Source organism: Gopherus evgoodei, chromosome 9 (genome assembly GCF_007399415.2).
Source record: "Gopherus evgoodei ecotype Sinaloan lineage chromosome 9, rGopEvg1_v1.p, whole genome shotgun sequence".
NCBI classification, from domain to species: domain Eukaryota; kingdom Metazoa; phylum Chordata; order Testudines; family Testudinidae; genus Gopherus; species Gopherus evgoodei.
In genome coordinates, this window is record NC_044330.1 from 81,427,400 (window position 1) to 81,445,129 (window position 17,730).

The 17,730-nt window shown below is 39.8% G+C and overlaps 1 protein-coding gene across 4 annotated transcripts in view; it reads left to right on the top strand.

Annotated features, from left to right (window-relative positions):
• Nucleotides 1-17,730, top strand: part of BRWD3 (bromodomain and WD repeat domain containing 3) — an 86,987-nt gene that overhangs the window by 53,677 nt on the left and 15,580 nt on the right. For all 4 annotated transcript variants that reach the window (XM_030574305.1, XM_030574306.1, XM_030574308.1 and 1 more), the window contains 14 exons: nucleotides 1,458-1,607; nucleotides 3,390-3,466; nucleotides 4,534-4,711; nucleotides 5,977-6,093; nucleotides 6,372-6,479; nucleotides 7,997-8,121; nucleotides 8,358-8,440; nucleotides 9,704-9,815; nucleotides 12,998-13,059; nucleotides 13,374-13,529; nucleotides 14,141-14,261; nucleotides 15,222-15,347; nucleotides 15,436-15,517; nucleotides 17,600-17,656. In XM_030574305.1, the coding sequence (XP_030430165.1) occupies nucleotides 1,458-1,607; nucleotides 3,390-3,466; nucleotides 4,534-4,711; nucleotides 5,977-6,093; nucleotides 6,372-6,479; nucleotides 7,997-8,121; nucleotides 8,358-8,440; nucleotides 9,704-9,815; nucleotides 12,998-13,059; nucleotides 13,374-13,529; nucleotides 14,141-14,261; nucleotides 15,222-15,347; nucleotides 15,436-15,517; nucleotides 17,600-17,656 (1,554 nt within the window). The remainder of the gene's footprint in view (nucleotides 1-1,457; nucleotides 1,608-3,389; nucleotides 3,467-4,533; nucleotides 4,712-5,976; nucleotides 6,094-6,371; nucleotides 6,480-7,996; nucleotides 8,122-8,357; nucleotides 8,441-9,703; nucleotides 9,816-12,997; nucleotides 13,060-13,373; nucleotides 13,530-14,140; nucleotides 14,262-15,221; nucleotides 15,348-15,435; nucleotides 15,518-17,599; nucleotides 17,657-17,730) is intronic.

The window sequence follows — 17,730 nt, forward strand, 5'->3', positions numbered from 1 at the left end:
AAGATCTAGATCCTGCAACTTGCAATATTTGGGCAAATGCTGCATCCACATGAAGGCTCCTGTTCTTTAGTGGGGCTCTGTGTGGATGGAAAGAGGTCTTTCCACATGGTGATTTTTGCAGGATGAGGGCCTAAGGTATTTTCAGGCTCTCGGAAATGCAATAAATATTTTGTTATGCATAGACTTTGAGGACCAAATATGTTGGATTTTAAATTGAAAAATAGTTTAAATGGCTGACTGCTTGACAAATTATGTGTTGTATATGTGTAACTACTTTACACATTTTTTTAAAAGGGATTAATATAACGTCTCTATTCTACAACTGCTATCCTGGGTCTATGTGAAGTCCCAGTGTTTGGGCACAGAGGCCCCTAAATTGCAGTAGCACTGTTCTATGAATTCATATTACACAGCCAGTTTAAGATACCACATCAAAGATCTGTTTTGTACGCCTACCAGATAATATTGATATCATTCAAAGACGAAGTCACACACCCTGCTGTAAGAGCTTTTTAAAAGTGCCATTAATTAAAATACTAAACACCATTTTTTAGTACGTCTGTATTGGATGAAATCCTGTCCACACTGAAGTCATTGAAAAAAACTCCCATTGATTTCATTGGACATGGATTTCACCCATTGTATGCAAGTATTGCAGCTGATAGGATCCTTTTTTCAGGGATCTTCAGTCCCGTCTTCCTCCTCTCTATTCATATTATTTGGATTATCATAGTGCCTAGAAGTTCACTGTGCTAGTTTCTGAACAAATACAAAGTAAAAAGACTGTTCCTGCCTGAAAGGGCTTTCAGTGATGGAGACCTTTTACTTCGTTAAAAAACACACATTGTTCATGTTTGTTACAAGTAAAAGAGATGAGATTCTTTTTCCAAGTGCCAATTCTGTAAACTCAACCTGAGAGCTGAAAGTCAAGCTGGCTTCATTGCTGCTGATGCGTAATCAATAAAATCATATGTTCAATCCTATGTTTTTCTTTGGAATCAGACATGTAATAGAGCGTAGGCTAGTACTAAAATGGTGTTGACTGAAACAGTATTTAGAGTCTTGTTGAAAGCAAGTCTAATCTCACAGTTTGATGTGTGGCATTGCATTATACAAGTACGCTAGAGGAACCACACAGTTCTTAGAACAGTAATTTCCTTTTTTGTAGTCAAGACCACAGGGAACAGCTGTTATGCAAGAAAGTGGTATTTTTGCATTACTAATTTTTCAGGGTCGAATCACTTCTTAAAACAATGGGCAATATTTTTTCCAGCAATACCTAGCCAAGCCAGAGTAAGTTAGGGATGGCATTTCAGCCCGAACTCCAGATTTTCTGGTTTTCGGCTGAGAGTTGGACAGCATCCATTCCTTTTTGATATGGCATATTTTTGTAGTGTATATATATTTAACTGTTAAAAAAAATCTAATCTTTGTCTTTTCCCCCCCAATAACAAAAGAGCGATTATCAACCTGGGAGTGGACGATCTTTGAGAAGAAACCAACGCAAACGCCAGCATGCCTACCAAACACGCTCCACCATTGAACACAATCAGCAGGGAGCAAGTCAAAATCCACGTACAAAGGAAGAATCTGAAAGCTCCTCTGAGGTATGATACATCAAGTGATTGTTTCAGTAGGTTCCTTGTTCATAGATTGTGTGGTTTGACTACAGATGTTCTCAAAATGGTGTTATTAAGACTCAAGATTTTCTCTTCCTTTGTGAAGAAGGATTTGATTCATATTGTTTTTAGGATTCATGCCATTATTTTATTAAATCAGTCTGGGAAGGAGATGAGCTATTTATTTCAGTGCCTAAATTGGCAGAAATATAAATATAAAAGTATTCGAATCTAGTTAAAAATGGATTGTTTTATGGACATCATCTGCTAGGAAGTCTTGAAGTGTTGTTGGGTTAATTTAATTGGCCTGGACATTTGCTATTCTGGTGTTTCATGCAAATAAGAGACTTCATATTGCACGTGTATTGTAGATGTCACTAAGTAGATTGGTTTCGTGTACATCTGTGCAGCAACTTTTAAAGATACCGTGTTGGTGTTAGTGGTTGATATTGGTGAGAGTAAGGACTGAAAGTTTCACAGATTAAATGGAATTTCCTCTCAGCAAGGAAAGGGGAGCATGTAAAATAAGACGACACATTATACATATTCTAAGTATTCACTGCTTTCTCCTGCTCTAACTTAAAACTAAAATACCTGTGAATTAAATTCTCAGTTAAAAGCTCGCCATAGTTATCAGAATTCTGATGAGAAGAAAAAGCTTAGTATTTGATTGATTGATGGCCATACTTATATATTAATGGATATATGTTTCAGATATTAGAAAAAAACATTTTAAGTATTTTTTTAAATTGTTTTAACATCTGATGATATGAAGTTCTTCCTCATGCATCTGCTTTTGCAACTCTCCACTGTAGGAGCTCTTTGCCTTGCAGACCACAAACCTTCAGTAGCAGCAAGAACCATTAAAGGTTATGTGCATCACCCCCCAAAAAATCAGTCTTTTCTTCTTCCACCTGTTCTGCTGAGGCAACTTTGTGAGAAAGGAACGATGGTCACGTACCAGTAACTGGAATTCTCTGAATATATTTTGGGTCTGTAGATCTGCAATGACCACATCCAGCCTTTTCCTTTCCTATGGATTTTGGGTTCGGTTTTCTGAGGTTGCAAGGACCTGAAGGACAGTTTTATAGGGGTGTGGAATTATATATATTGGTTCTAGAATGCCGCAAGGGTGGGTGCTGTCCCATGCCTTTAGTAGTTCATGCTACTATCAAAGGTGCAGTGGTTTATGAGGGGAGTCATGTCTTGTAACTTCTCCTACATCACTCTGGAGAAACCTTTTTTTGAGAACTTGAGTTTCCTTTGACAAATGACATCTAAGTGTTTGCATCATGACATTTTCAGGCGAATACAGTAGAACCTCGGATATTAACACCTTGGGAGTGGAGGTTATTCATAACTCTGAAACGTTCGTAACTCTGAACAAAATGTTATGGTTGTGCTCTCAAAAGTTTACAGCTGAACATTGACTTAATACAGCTCTGAAACTTTACTATGCAGAAGAAGAATGCTGCTTTTAACCATCTTAATTTAAATTAAACAAGCACAGAAACAGTTTCCTTACTGTCAAATCTTTTTTTTTATACTTTCCCTCTTTTAGTAGTTTGTGTTTAACATAGTACCGTACTGTATTTGTGGTGGTTTTATTTTCTTTGTCTCTGCTGCTGCCTGATTGCATAGTTCCTGTTCCAAATGAAGTGTGTGATTGACTGGTCTGTTCATAACTCTGATGTACTGTGAAAGAGAAAATATTTGGTGAAAGTGTGGCAGCAGGAATAACAACACGACTCTTTTTTGTTTTTAATGCAGGAAGATGAAACAGTTGGCACAAGTGATGCCTCTGTGGACGACGCTGTAGCTGTGTGGCAAAGTGAAAGCAGTTCCAGGTAGCTTTTCCTGTCCTAAATATTTCTTCTTTATCTAGTGATTATGTAGTCTTAGAAAGCCATACCGTAATGGCTGGTATTTCTGGAGCCATGACTGCAATATGGAAATGAGTATCTAGGACTTATTTCACTATAAAATAAGTAAATCTGTTACTCCTGTGAGAGATTGGTAAGGAGGAGAATCACACCTTGTTTAGTAGATTTTTGTGCTCTGCATTGCTCACCATTGAAGTTCACAGGCTCCATCACTCTGGACAGAATGTTTGTGTCTCTTTAACTAGGAAATATCATAGTGAAACTGACCAAGTAATTATAAAAGTGTTAACAAAATGTAAGTGCTTTTGTAAACACTTTTAAAGGCAGTGTGAAAGATCTGTACTTTCAAATGTTGTTTAGTCTGAAGACTTTCTTCTTTTTTTCTTATCCTCTATACAGTTTTTTGTATTCTCTGTGCAAGATTAGGAGCTAGGATGAAGTAGATCTGCATATTTGTGAGTCAGCTACCCAAAACACAAATGTTACGTGATTATTTGACTAGTGAAGTAATAGTATTGACACAGGATGATTGCATTGTGCTAAAGTGGCCAAATCTGTTCTGCTCTCTGTAATGAATTTGTTAAAATATCTTGGTGCATAATTTTTAGAATTTTTTAAAAATACAATGCTTGGTGGTATACAATGCTACTATAGGCTAAAACTTTGGCAAATTCCAGTAATAAATCCATTAAGAATTTATGTGAAACCGTGAGGGCAGTAAAATATGTTCCTACAGCCTTCTGTGAATGAGTGGAATCATTACTATGATGCAAATATTAAATATTATGCTGGCTTGTATATGAATTTGCAAATGAAATAGTATGCTGAAATGTCTAAATTATGCATGATTTAGGCTTTCTATAGACTTCATGTGAATTTAGTTCTAATCCTGCCAGCTGTCCTCTCAACCACAGGAATCCACCTGCATGGAGCAGCATGGGGATGAGGCCTAGGACTGTATTGTGTGAAAGTCAGAGTTATGGTTTTCTTGACACCTTGTTGTTTAGCTTTTTACTTTGTAATATTTACAGTGATTCTTCAAGTGAATATTCTGACTGGACAGCAGATGCTGGAATTAATCTCCAGCCTCCAAAGAGACAAACCAGACAGGCGACTCGGAAGATCTGTAGCAGCTCTGAAGATGAAAACATGAAGGAAACTAAAGGATTGGAAGAGAAACGAAGGAAACCCAAACAGACTAGAAAAAAGGTTAGCTTTTTTCTTTTTTTTTTTTTTTTTTAAATGGCTGTATGGCTATAAATCTTTCATAAATGGTTGTCTTCAAATTATTTTTTCATTAACAGTTATATATGAAAGATGACTGACTGGTAACACAGTAGTCACAGTTCACTTTAAAGTAGAACAGAATAGGATTCTGGATGTGTAACTTTGTTATGCTATTGTTGTGTAGTGGTAATTTTGATATTTTAGTGATTTGTAATTAGGATGCTAAAAAGAACAGACTTTTATAAAAGAGCTAGGTTAGTGAGAGAGACTTTTATATTTACTTGCTACAGACCGAGTTTTTTGTGTTTTCTGAATAACTGTGACCAGAACCAGGCCCACATGAAGGACCTTTTTTTGTCTGAGGATTTCCTTGTCTAGTGCAAAGCCAGCACAGTACACTCCATGCATAGGAGGAGGGATGTAGTGTTTTGAGGATTGGAGAGGTAGGGCCAGAACTCAGTTGTGCTCCAGCAGTCCCCACTGCTGCAACATTCCTTGGAGTCACGACAAACGAGAAGTAAGTCAAAGCATATTAATGGCTGCTGTAACTTGCACCAGGGGCCAGTTCAGCCCCTAGCCAGCATGAGGATCTTTGCCACAAAGGTGACTTGGAGCCACTTTTGTCTCACCTCCAGTGGAACAGATGAGGAGTTAGTCCTTAGGTTCTCAAATTTTTCAGCTGTCTATTTTACTTTTACTCTTATGTATATATAGGGGGTGGAGAGGATGGAAAAGAGAAAAACAAGTGATTAACACCCCCTTACATCTTTCCTTTTGTATAACTTCATCTCAAAGGGCAAATGTAAAGGGTCAGATTCACACCAGAAGTGAGCCTATTGACTTTGAATGATGTCCCAAATAGACAGAACTACAAAGGGTTAGTGGAAGGGCTGAAACATTAAAGGAGTTATGTTAGTTCCCTATTTTAAATGTTTTTGTTATACACTTCTCTTGAAGAATGTTTGGTTTTTGTCGAGGCAGATGTTTAGCATGCTGTTAGGCCTGTTTTTATTTATATATATATAACATATATATATACACACACACAATATGAAATGAATTCTTTCCTTACTCTGCCATTATATTGATGATGATGGGTGATCACTTGATCTTCCTGGAGACTTGGCATTTCAGGATTTGCTTTGCTTATAATATTTAATCAGCTTTGTTCTACATAATGACTTATTGACATGCCTTGCCAATAGTAATTACAGCTTGTTCCCTAAAAGTAATGTAATTTGTTTAAGAAACCAAGTGGATTACTTTCAATGGAAGGTGAACCCAGTGAAGAATGGTTTGCACCCCAGTGGATCTTGGATACCATACCACGTCGTTCACCCTTTGTCCCACAAATGGGAGATGAGGTAATGTTGTGCATGTTCTCACTGACAGCAGGTGAAATTGCCTTAACTAGGGCCAATAAAGATGTTTCAGATGCCTAAATATAAATATCCTGCTGCTCAGGAGGAATAAGAGTGTTTTCCAACAAAATAATCATTATGGAAATAGTCTGTAGAATTTAAGAAGGATGGTCCTTGTTTGTAGATATCTTTTTTTTTGTTAAAAAACAAACAAACAAAACCCTATGGATTAACTGTATGAATAGAATGAAATCTACACATTCCATTTTCTTTTCTTTAAGATTATATATTTTAGGCAAGGCCATGAGGCTTATGTGCGGGCAGTAAGGAAGGCAAAAATTTACAATGTTAACATGCAGAAACAACCTTGGAACAAAATGGAACTCAGGGTAAGTCAACTTAAAAAAAAAAAATACTTCCATGATCTGTGAATTATGTCATTAACTTCTGCATTAAAGTCAAATGTGAATAAATAAAAGAAAAATGCTGTTTAAAAATGTTGCTTTGGAAACCAAACTTTAAAGATTTTTTATGACATACACCAATCAATCAATCACTGATGGTGGGAACTCAGCAGGAGATTCAAGTTGAAGGAAGATGTTTACCTAGAATGGTATCTTCACTAACAAAAGTTAGACAACTGTCATTTGAAATATTGCCTTTTCTTGCATTCTAACTCATGTAGAACGAGCAACTCTCAAGTTGTTAATGTAGTCACTTCAGCATTCTTAGAATGAATGAACATACAGCTACTGCTCATTGTTTCAGAACCTGAGAGTAACAAATAGGGGTCCCAACTATATATATATATATATACTTAAGAGGAGTAAGTTCTTTCCCATCCCCTTCAAACTGAAGATGTCTTTGAAGACTCGTAGTTGGCCCCAAACAGCCACCACTGACCCAAATTTTTATATCTATCTATATCTATATATAATCTATTATTATATATTATATATAAAATCTCTTTCTATGTATTATATAATAATAGGTATAGATAGATATAAAAATTTGGGTCAGTGGTAGCTGTTTGGGGCCAACTACGAGTCTTCAAAGACGTCTTCAGTTTGAAGGGGATGGGAAAGAACTTACTCCCCTTAAGTTACATCCACATTTGGAACTAGAGTGTGATTCCTAGCTCAACTAGACATATTTATGCTGGTTATCATTGAGCTAGTGCACTAACAATAATATTGTACCTGTGGTGACATGAGCTAGCAGTCCCAAGAACATACCCATGGGATCCAGGTGGGTTTGTGCTCGGGAGCGGTTAGCCTGTGCCACTGCTCGCCACTGCCTGTGCTGCCACAACTACACTTCCGGTTTTGACATGCCCATTGGATGAGAGCTAGCACGAGCATGTCTCTGTGAGGTGGGACTCACACCCCTAATTCCAAGTGCAGACATATTCTTAGAGAGGCATAATGCTACCAGGTATTGCCTCTCAAGTCCTAGCACTTCCAGAGGCATTCATTTAGCTCATGCTGAACCTTCTTTTTAAAAAGACCATACTTTGCTTCCTCTAGTGCTGCCTCCTGATGTGCAAAGGTTTGAGGTTGTGGCCTTGGCCAGAGATGCCCACCTGAGGCCACTACTTCTTCTGGAAGAACAAATGCACTATCCCCAATACACTTTCCAGTGCAGTTAACCAAATTATGACCAGCCTTGTGGAATGTGTTACCGGGGAGGAGTACCATGTACCCTCTCATCCTTCTTTGTTAGAGAGACCATTATGCTCTTGGATTTTTGGGAGTGAAGCATATGACTGATAGAAGGATCTAGGCAGGAAGGAAGAAGCAATCTGTAAATACATACCTTTCTTTGCACATATATATGAGTGAGTTTAAACATGAATATGCTGCTTTTAATCCCTAAACATTGACCCACACTGTGTTTTGATCATTAGGAACAAGAACTTGTGAAGACTGTAGGAATTAAATATGAAGTCGGACCCCCTACACTTTGCTGCTTGAAGCTTGCCTTTCTAGATCCAATCTCAGGCAAAATGACAGGAGACTCTTTTTCCATTAAGTGAGTAACTGACTAAATCATTTCTCCAAAAAAATAAATATTCTTACAAAGTGTCTAGAATCCCTTTTTTTCTGATCTCCTTGCACTTGAAGGCTTTATGTAAGCACTTGTCATTGCTGCAGTGAACATGAAATAGTATTTGAAGACTAAAAAGATGGCCTAGGGGATTCCACAAGAACAATTACTGTTGAAGCAGTATCTTGTTTAGAAGTAAGATTGTTTTCTGTTGTTTATAGGTACCATGATATGCCAGATGTTATTGATTTCCTTGTGCTGCATCAGTTTTATAATGAAGCCAAAGAAAGGAACTGGCAGATTGGCAAGTACCGTTTTACCACATCCATGTGTTTGGCATGCTGAATACCAATATTGGACGGGATGCAATTCATTATCTTTATTCCAAATCTATAATGTAAATATTTGCCCAGTTTTAATGAAAGAGGCACTTGTAAGTCATTGGTTGTTCACTTTTAAATGTACTGATTATTTTTCAAGTGCAGTCTTCTCTTTGAGAGCATTCTAACACACCTTTTGATGGGGAACACCTTATGTTTTATTTTCTAGCATTTTAAACTTACTTAAAATTATAGTTTGTCACTTCTACAATTTATGTATTAATAATTTCTGATCATGACTGGTATGTTTTAATGCCAGAATGCTCAGATATGCTTGTGATAGGAGCCATTTAAATACTCACACAGAATACAGTTGTGACTTTCAGAGAGAGAGTCTGTATTTGTGATCCACCATCACCAAGTTAGTGGAGGCTGGTGTGCTGGTAGGATCATGTACTTGGTCAGTATCAAATTATGTAAATTACACTGACTTGTCTAACTTCTACTACAGGGATCAGCAGCCTTTTGCACGCAGCCCGCCAGGGTAAGCTCCCGGCAGGCCATGATGGTTTGGTCACCTGCTGCGTCTGCATGTTTGGCTGATTGCAGCTCCCGTTGGCCGCAGTTCGCCGCTCCAGGCCAATGGGGGCTGTGGGAAGCAGTGCGGGACGAGGGATGTGCTGGCTGCCGCTTCCTGCAGCCTCATTGGCCTGGGATGGCGAACTGCAGCCAGTGGGAGCTGCGATCAGCTGAACCTGCGGACGCGGCAGGTAAACAAACCGGCCTGGGCCCCCAGGGTGCTTACCCTGGTGGGCCACATGCCAAAGGTTGCCGATCCCTGTTCTACTATATGCTAATGATTGAATCTTTATGGCACCAATGGAAGCTGTGCTTTCAGCAGCAAGGTGACTAACAGCAGCAGTAGGAGGAGAGGAAGAGAAATGTTATAATATTGGAGGAAAAAGTCAATAGGTCCATAATGACTGGAAGAATCTGTGGCTAGGTTGTGGTGTGAGGCTAGGGGAAATCTGCTGTCAGTCTCCAACCATGTAAAGATGCTCTCCTTTGGTCTTTTTTGGCTCCTGTATGCTGCTGTGATGAAGGGGGCAGACATGCAGACTCTTGTAAATTATTTACTTTATTATGTAAGTAAAGTGTTTTAGCTGTTACATAAGAAATGGATATATTATTATCTGCATTACTCCATTGCTAAATGTAACTTTTTTTAAAAAAAAATTTTATTACAGGGGATAGGTTTCGCAGTATAATAGATGATGCTTGGTGGTTTGGAATGGTGGAGAGTCAGCAGCCTTTCCAGGCAGAATATCCTGATAGTTCCTTCCAGTGCTACAGCGTTCAGTAAGGAATACTATAGTTGCAATATATCAGATATATCTAAGCATTTATGGGTCTCGTCTCCTCTGCATATTTATATGTAATTTACATGTTTGCATCAAGGAAAAAAAAATTAGGTGAACAAACAGCCCTCCTTTCTTTCTGACCTACCTACTCCCAAAACTAGAATTTTGCACTAAAATCCCAATTTGATATGAATTAGAGCCCCAGACAACTGTACTGAGTTCCTGGTTCTTGCTACGCTGGAATTGCCTTACCAGATCAGACTGTGGTCTTTTTCGTCCCGTACCCCGTTTCTGACAGCGGCACTAAATGCTTCAGAAGAAGGTTCAAGAAACCATGTAGTGGGAGTTATGAAATAACCTGCTCATAAGGAAGGTTTCATTCTTACTCTGGCCACTGGTTGTCTTTTATGTGCTAGAGCAAGAAGCTTTAAATGTTTTTAAGAAATTAATCCTATCTAATGGAACCGTGACGTTCTCGTCTACAAAAATATAGAATTCCCTTTCTGAATCCTACTCAACTTTAGCCTCACTGATCACATGACAGTTGAATTATGTTGTCTTTTTTAAAAGTTTCTTTTTATTAGTTTTTAACTTTGCCTTTCAATTTCATTGACTGTCCCTTAGTTTTATTATAAGGCTAAATAGGAACACCTGATTCCCTTTGTATACCATTCGTTATTTTGTATACATCTGTCTCCTTTTTATTAGTCTCCTTTCTAACAAGTCCCAGTCTTTGTAATTGCTTCTCATATGGAAGTCTTTCCCTGCATCTAATAAATTTCATCACCGGTCTCTGGACCCCTTCTTTTTCTGTTATCTCTTTTGAGATGGGGAGACCAGAACTGAGCCAATGTTCCAGGTGAGGGCATACTATTTATTTGTATTATGGCATGATAATATTGACAGTATTATTGTCTATTCCATTAATTTATGCGTAATGTTTTGTTTGCTGCACATGCAGCAGATGCATTTCAGTGTTTAAAGATGTAATATAATTAACATTGAAAATAATAATTTGAACTATTCATATACAGTGTTGAATTCTGACACAACTCAGGCTTTTAACCTGAATAGTTACAGTTAATTTGAAACCCAGTAGTGTGTGTAAATAGTTCAGATTTGTCCTTCAATGTGCATTACCTTGCATTTGTCAACACTGAATTTCATTTAATGTGCTGCCCATTGGCCTGGTTCTCTTTGATCCTTCTAGTGCAGAGGTGGGCAAACTTTTTGGCCTGAGGATCGCATCGGGTTTCAGAAATTGTATGGAGGGCCAGTTAGGGGAGGTTGTGCCTCCTCAAATAGCCAGGCATGTTCCAGCCCCGCCCCCTATCCATCCCCTCCTGCTTCTTGCCCCCTGATGCCCCCTCCGCCCCGGGACTCCTGCCCCCTCCATCCCACCGTGTTCACTGATGACCCACCTGGGACCCTTGCCCCATCCACCCCCCCCAGTCTCTGTCTCCTGACTGCCCCAGAACCACCACCCTGACAGCCCCCCGCTGTCCCATCCAACCCCTCCTCTCATTCCTGACTGCCCCCGGGGGACCCCTGCCCCATCCAACCACCCCTTCCTCTTGTCCCCTTGACCACCCCCAGAACCCCTGCCCCTGACTGCCGCCTGCCACCCCATCCAACCCCCCATCTCCTTCCTGACTCTTCACCCCCCACCCCGGAACCCCTGCCCCATCCAACCACCCCTTCTCCCTGTCTCCTGACCGCCCCCGGAATCCCTGCCCTTGTTTGCCCCGTGCCACCCCATCCAACCCCCCATCTCCTTCCTACCTGTCCCCCGGGACTCTTTCCCCCATTTAACCTCCCTTTTCCCTGGCCTCTGACCGCTACACCCCTGCCTCCTGACCGCCACCCCAAACTCTATCCAACTCCCTGCCCCCTTACCGCGCTGCCTGGAGCACTGGTGGCTGTCGGTGCTACAGCCGCGCATGCCTGCTGGAGCCAGCCATGCCACCGTGCAGCACAGAGCACTGGGTGAGGCCAGGCTCTGCAGCTTCGCTGCCTCAGGAGCTCGTAGCCCCACTGCCCAGAGCATTGCGCTGACGGCACAGTGAGCTGAAGCTGCCGCGGAGAGGGGACATCAGGGGAGGGGCTGGAAGCTAGCCTCCTGGGTCAGGAGCTTAGGGGCCTGTGGGCCGTAGTTTGCCCACCTCTGTTCTAGTGTTTCTTAGTCTTCTTTAGTTTTAACTAACATCATTTGAGTCATCTGCAATTTGTGTCACCTAATTGTTTCCACACTTTTTCAGATCATTGCTAAATATATGTGTAAAATAGCTGTCCTAGTGTGGTTCTTTGGGACATCCGACTGTTAATGTTTTGTCACACTGAAAAACAAGGATTTGTCCCTATAGTGGCTTTTTTGGGGTTGGTGGAGGCAGGGGTTTGTGGTGTTAGCCAGTTGCTAGTGTATGGCAGGACTGTGCCTTGTCCCGTGACAAAATAGTTCCTTAATAGCCTCCTGTTTAGTCAAAGGATTAATTTAAAAGTTCAAATAAATAAAATCAACCATTTTTCTATTATCCACCCTCTTGTCGATGTGTTCAAAGTGTGCTACCAAGTTGGAAAAGCTCCATTTTCTGTTACAGAAGCTGTGCAGGTTTCTTCCTTGCATATCACTGTTCATGTAGTAGTAGTAACCAAAATACAATGTTGTTCTGGAGCACTACTGGGATTCTCAAAAGTGATCTGTAGCTATTATATTACAGCCTTTTCTGGTAGATATCATCTGACAAAAACATTTGTTAAAAATATTAATCTATCAGTTACTGGTTGCAAAAATAATCTGTGGTTAGTGGTTACAGAAATGTTCTGACTTTTTTTCTCTCGTGATGGTAGTTATTGATTGCTGTAAAACAGTCTTCCCAAACATTAGGTTTTATTAATTGTTGTCATTGCTAAGGCAAATACGTTGCTGAGATTTGACCCGTACTCTGTGTATTAGAGATGGGCTTGAATTAAAACCCTGGATCTAAATACCCCCAATGATAATGGAAGCTGAGATCCACTTGTGACTCTGGCCCATCTCTAATATACTTCTGGGAAGATCACACTGCCATTTTATTTCAAGTCTCTTTTGGAAGAAATTTTACACCCTACATGCATCAGTGAAAATAGGTAAAAATTAAATATTTGCATGTAAGTAATATGGTTTTCATTTGTTTTAAATAGCTGGGACAACAACGAAAGAGAAAAGATGAGTCCATGGGACATGGAACCAGTTCCAGAAGGAAGTAAATATGCTTTTGAATTCATTATACACCGCAACCCCAATATAACACGACCCCATATAACACGATTCGGATATAATGTGGTAAAGCTGCGCTCCAGAGGGCGGGGGGGTGGGGGGGAAGGGGGCTTCGAAATCTGGCGGATCAAAGCAAGTTCGATATAACGCGGTTTCACCTATAATGCAGTAAGATTTTTTTTTTTTTGGCTCCCGAGGACAGTGTTATTTCGAGGTAGAGGTGTAATTTGCATGTCAGTACGATTATACCAGGATAGCATTAATGGCTCATTGTTTTTGAATTCTTCACCTTTCTTGTAGCTGCTTATCCAGACGAGGTTGGTGCTGGAGTTCCCGTGTCCCCAGAGGAACTGACATCTCTGCTGTATAAACCCCAAGAAGGAGAATGGGGGGCCCATTCCAGAGATGAAGAATGTGAACGAGTTATTAGGGGAATTGATTATCTTCTGACCCTTGGTATGTTGGGCGTGAAATAAATTACAGGAGCATCCAGAAAATCAGCATGATGCCAAATGACTCTTTGGGGGGAATATTTATTTAACAAAAAATCATTGGAAATAGCCTCTTATTCCTCTAGGTACCCTTTGCAGGCACATGTTCATTTTTATACCTGCTCCCATTCATGTCTAATGATAGCAAGCTAGCTAGACTGAGTCCCTATTGAACAAAATATAATTAGTTTTAACTAATCTTGATATGAAACTATTTTATTTAAATGTTGTTAAATAAGGAAGGAATCTGGTTTACAATTTCTGATGTTGGACACCCCTACTTCAAAGTTTATATGAGATGGCAGTTTTCAGCAACAGCTACTGGCATTGAAATCTCAAATGCAGTTTTTAACTAAAAATGCATTTTTTAAATATAGTAGTTCATACAGGGGGAAATTCATTTTCATCCCTTGGGCATTCAGAATGGCTCACTGAGCAACATGACTGTAGATATATTTATCGTTGGGCCAATGATTGCTGGATTTTTCTTTTTATGAGGGATCTAATTCTGTTGTTGTTATACGGCCAGGGCTGTCATCCGCAGAGCCTAACTGTTTCTGATCTTTTTGTTTTTAGATATTTCTAACCCCTTTGCTGTTCCAGTGGATCTTAGTGCCTATCCCATGTATTGCACTGTAGTTGCTTACCCAACTGACCTCACCACAATCAGGAGGAGACTTGAAAACAGATTTTATAGGTCAGTTTGATTTGTATCTCATTTAAATTCCTGTGTATTTTATCATGTACCCCACTAGAACAGGGGTTCTCAAACGTCATTGCACTGTGATCCCCTTTGGACAATAAAAATTACTACATGACCCCAAGAGGGGGGAACTAATGCCTGAGCCAGCCCTTGGGCTTTGATTGCAGTTCACAGCAAATCTAAGCCAGCCTTTGGGGTCCCAACCCACAATTTGAGAACCGCTGGACTAGAATGATCTGCTGAGCTGAATGTATTACAATTCAACAAATTAACTTCAGTGACTATTATCACTTACTGTAATCAGTGTCCTCAGCGAGTCTAGCTTAAGATCATACCATACCCCATCTTCAAAAAATAGGTCTTGATAATTTTATTTATTTATTTATTGGCATATTGCAAAAACAAAACCAGATTTCTGGATCTTGATCTCTTTCCTGAATCTGAGACATCTGCCTTGTGTCTTCCATCCTGCAAATATTGGAGGCAGTTCAGACTTGCTTGATCACGCCTCTTCTTGCTCTCGCACCTGATTCTTTCTCTGCAGTGCAGCAAACTTAGAGGCAGTTCAATATTCCTGCCTTCATGTAGTAGCATCTCAACTTTTTGAGCTGATTTTGGGGCAGCAGCAAATAATATCTTTGTTAGCCCCATCTCCTTTCCCTAGGAGGACAAACATTTACCATCGGGACCACTCAGCCATGTTCCTTCACTGCATTTGTTTCCACCTGGGGTAATTCCGTTCATTGCTGATTGTGGCATGTGAGTTCCCTTACCATATAATAGGCCATGGAGCCTGTCACTGCCAACCTGGCACGTGCCAGACATCCTGGCCATCTGAAGAGAGGCTTTGTGTCTTGGTGCTGGGCTTGCAGGGACTACCTCTTTTCTAACTTAAGTTTTTTATGGCACCAAAGGAAAGTAACATTTTTCTTTCATCTCCTTCCCCCCGCTCAGGAGAATCTCAGCATTGATGTGGGAGGTTCGATACATTGAGCATAATGCTAGGACTTTCAATGAGCCAGACAGTCCTATAGTTAAAGCAGCCAAAATTGTAACGGATGTCTTACTTCGCTATATTGGGTGAGTACTTTGTGTTTCCTTAGGCCAGCATTTCTGGGTTTCTAAACCAGTTCTGAAATGTATTTTGACTTGTCCTGTTGCTCTGCAGGGATCAGAGTTGTAGTGATATATTGGATATATATAATAAAGTGAAAGCAGAAGATCTAAGCAGTACTGATGACGAGGAGGAGGTAAGAGCAGTAAGCATGATCATCAGACGCATAATTAGCTCCTTTTCTATTCAATAGATAGATGGAGTTTAAAGATTGTTATGGGGTTTTTTTACCTGGTTTTTTGGGGTTTGATGCAAGAATGGTTGTTATGTAACTTGTGTTGCATGGTCTTGGATGATAAACTCTCCTCATTTAGTAAGATTGATTCTTTGAAGTCTGGCTAGCCATCTGGATCTTCACAGAGTGCCTGAGTTTCACAGAGGAAATGCTAAGAGTCAAGGGGAAATGCATGAGGTAATGTAATATTATATTACTCACTCCAAAGAAACCAGGTGGACAGTCGTCTCTCTGCAATCTGTCCACCTTCCAAGTGGCACCATCGTGGATTTTGTCTATTGAGACTTTACTTTTTTTTCATTTCTTGGTTTTGCCTTGTAAAGATGACTGACAGACAGAAACTGCTCCAAAGTTTAACACAATTGTCCTGTTTTTATCTATTTAAAAAATGCAGTTTTCAAGAATATTACAGTGTAGCAGTTTCCATTGTGATGTGGTGACTGCCAATAACTAGAACTTCTTAGTTTTACCTTTAGTTCTTTCAGAATCTGGTGTATGTGCCTTTGACAGTGGGATACATTTATGATGGTCACTTGCATCCACCCTCTCCAACCCCCTTACCCCAATATATGTATTATTCAAATCTTTGAATGAAAACTGATTGCTGGATGAACATCTGTACCAAATGAATAAACATCACACATCATTCATAGCTTTTTATAGTAGACCAGAATGAATACAGTGGAATGATTGTGTTTGAGGGTAAGAAAGGAGTGGTTGTTACTTTTGTCCTAATCACTATTGTTGTGAATGCAAGTTTTTTTTTCCTCTAAGCATGAGTAGGTTGAGGGAAGGAGTTGACAGGCCTGGTGGAGGAAACGCAGTTTTCCCCACCCTCTGGCACCACGCAGCTCAACCAGAAAAGATAATACAGCATAGGCCTGTATTAGTTTTCTATGAAGACCTCTCTGCAATGAGGATTTTCCTTTTGAGGGAGGTCCCTGGGTGCAGCTGCAGTTACGGTGAATCCTTGACAGTAATGCTGCTCACTAGAATTGCTGGGACTGGTGCCGGAGCCACTCATCCGCACAGATGCTGCTGGCCTCCTACAGATACCCTGGGATCCACATTTACTTGGCAAACCTTGTGGCTTATTGCTCAGGGCAGAAATCCTACTTCTCCCCAGCAGAACAATGTGGGAGTCTCCACAAGGGCTCACCATGGAGTTTTCTACCCTGTAAGCTTCCTCCCATGGTTTTTTTGGGGGTTTTTTTTTGGCTTTTTGTTTGTTTGTTTGTTTTGCTTTTTTTTTGGTGGAAAGAAGGGGACTGTCAATCAGGGCTTTCGTGTTTAAATGTTTAGCTTCATGGAAAAAGTCCAGCGTAAGTGTATTGTGCTAGACATGTTCGTTAATATTAGTAATGTAAAAAGCACAAAACATCTCTGAATTTTCTCTTTCCTCACAAATGTGGGATAAATAATTTTAATAAAATGTTTTGTTGCATATTTTTGTAGTACAATACTCTTGCATTTTACCTGTCAAGTAAGGTGTTTTTCTGTTTGTGCTCCTGTGCTATTTCTTGTTCTAGTAACATGTATGTAATTAAATGAATAGAGACTTCTTCAAAAATAAGAGAGCATTGAACATACATTGTATATTCTCTTTGGGGTCTTACAAGACTCCACCTCATCCATCCATCCATCCATCCATTTTAATTTTTGTATTTATATCTATATAGATATATTTATATACGTCCACACACATCAGAAACAAACTCATGCTCCAATACATCTGTTAGTCTATAAGGTGCCAAAGGACTCTGTTGCTTTAAACTCAGGGAGTTGAAGCAGCTTTTCTGTTTAAAGATACTAAAATATAAAAAGTGAAAGTTCTAGTAAAAAAAAAAACACTCTAGTTTTGCTTAAATCATTTTTTTTATTGCAATTTTACCCAACATGTTTATTCTCACAGTAATAGTTTGGTTTTGTTCTTTGTGTTCATGCTAACATTTGTTTGAGCGTAATCATTATCGTTTCCTTTAGGTGGCAGAAGTAGATGTAGATTCAGATGGGCCTGGAACTTCATCTGGGAAAAGAAGAGTGAGTAAATAACTTATCTGTGTCCAGTTTATGCTGCAGGAGTTGGGTTGGTCCACGGAATTAACAACCCTCAC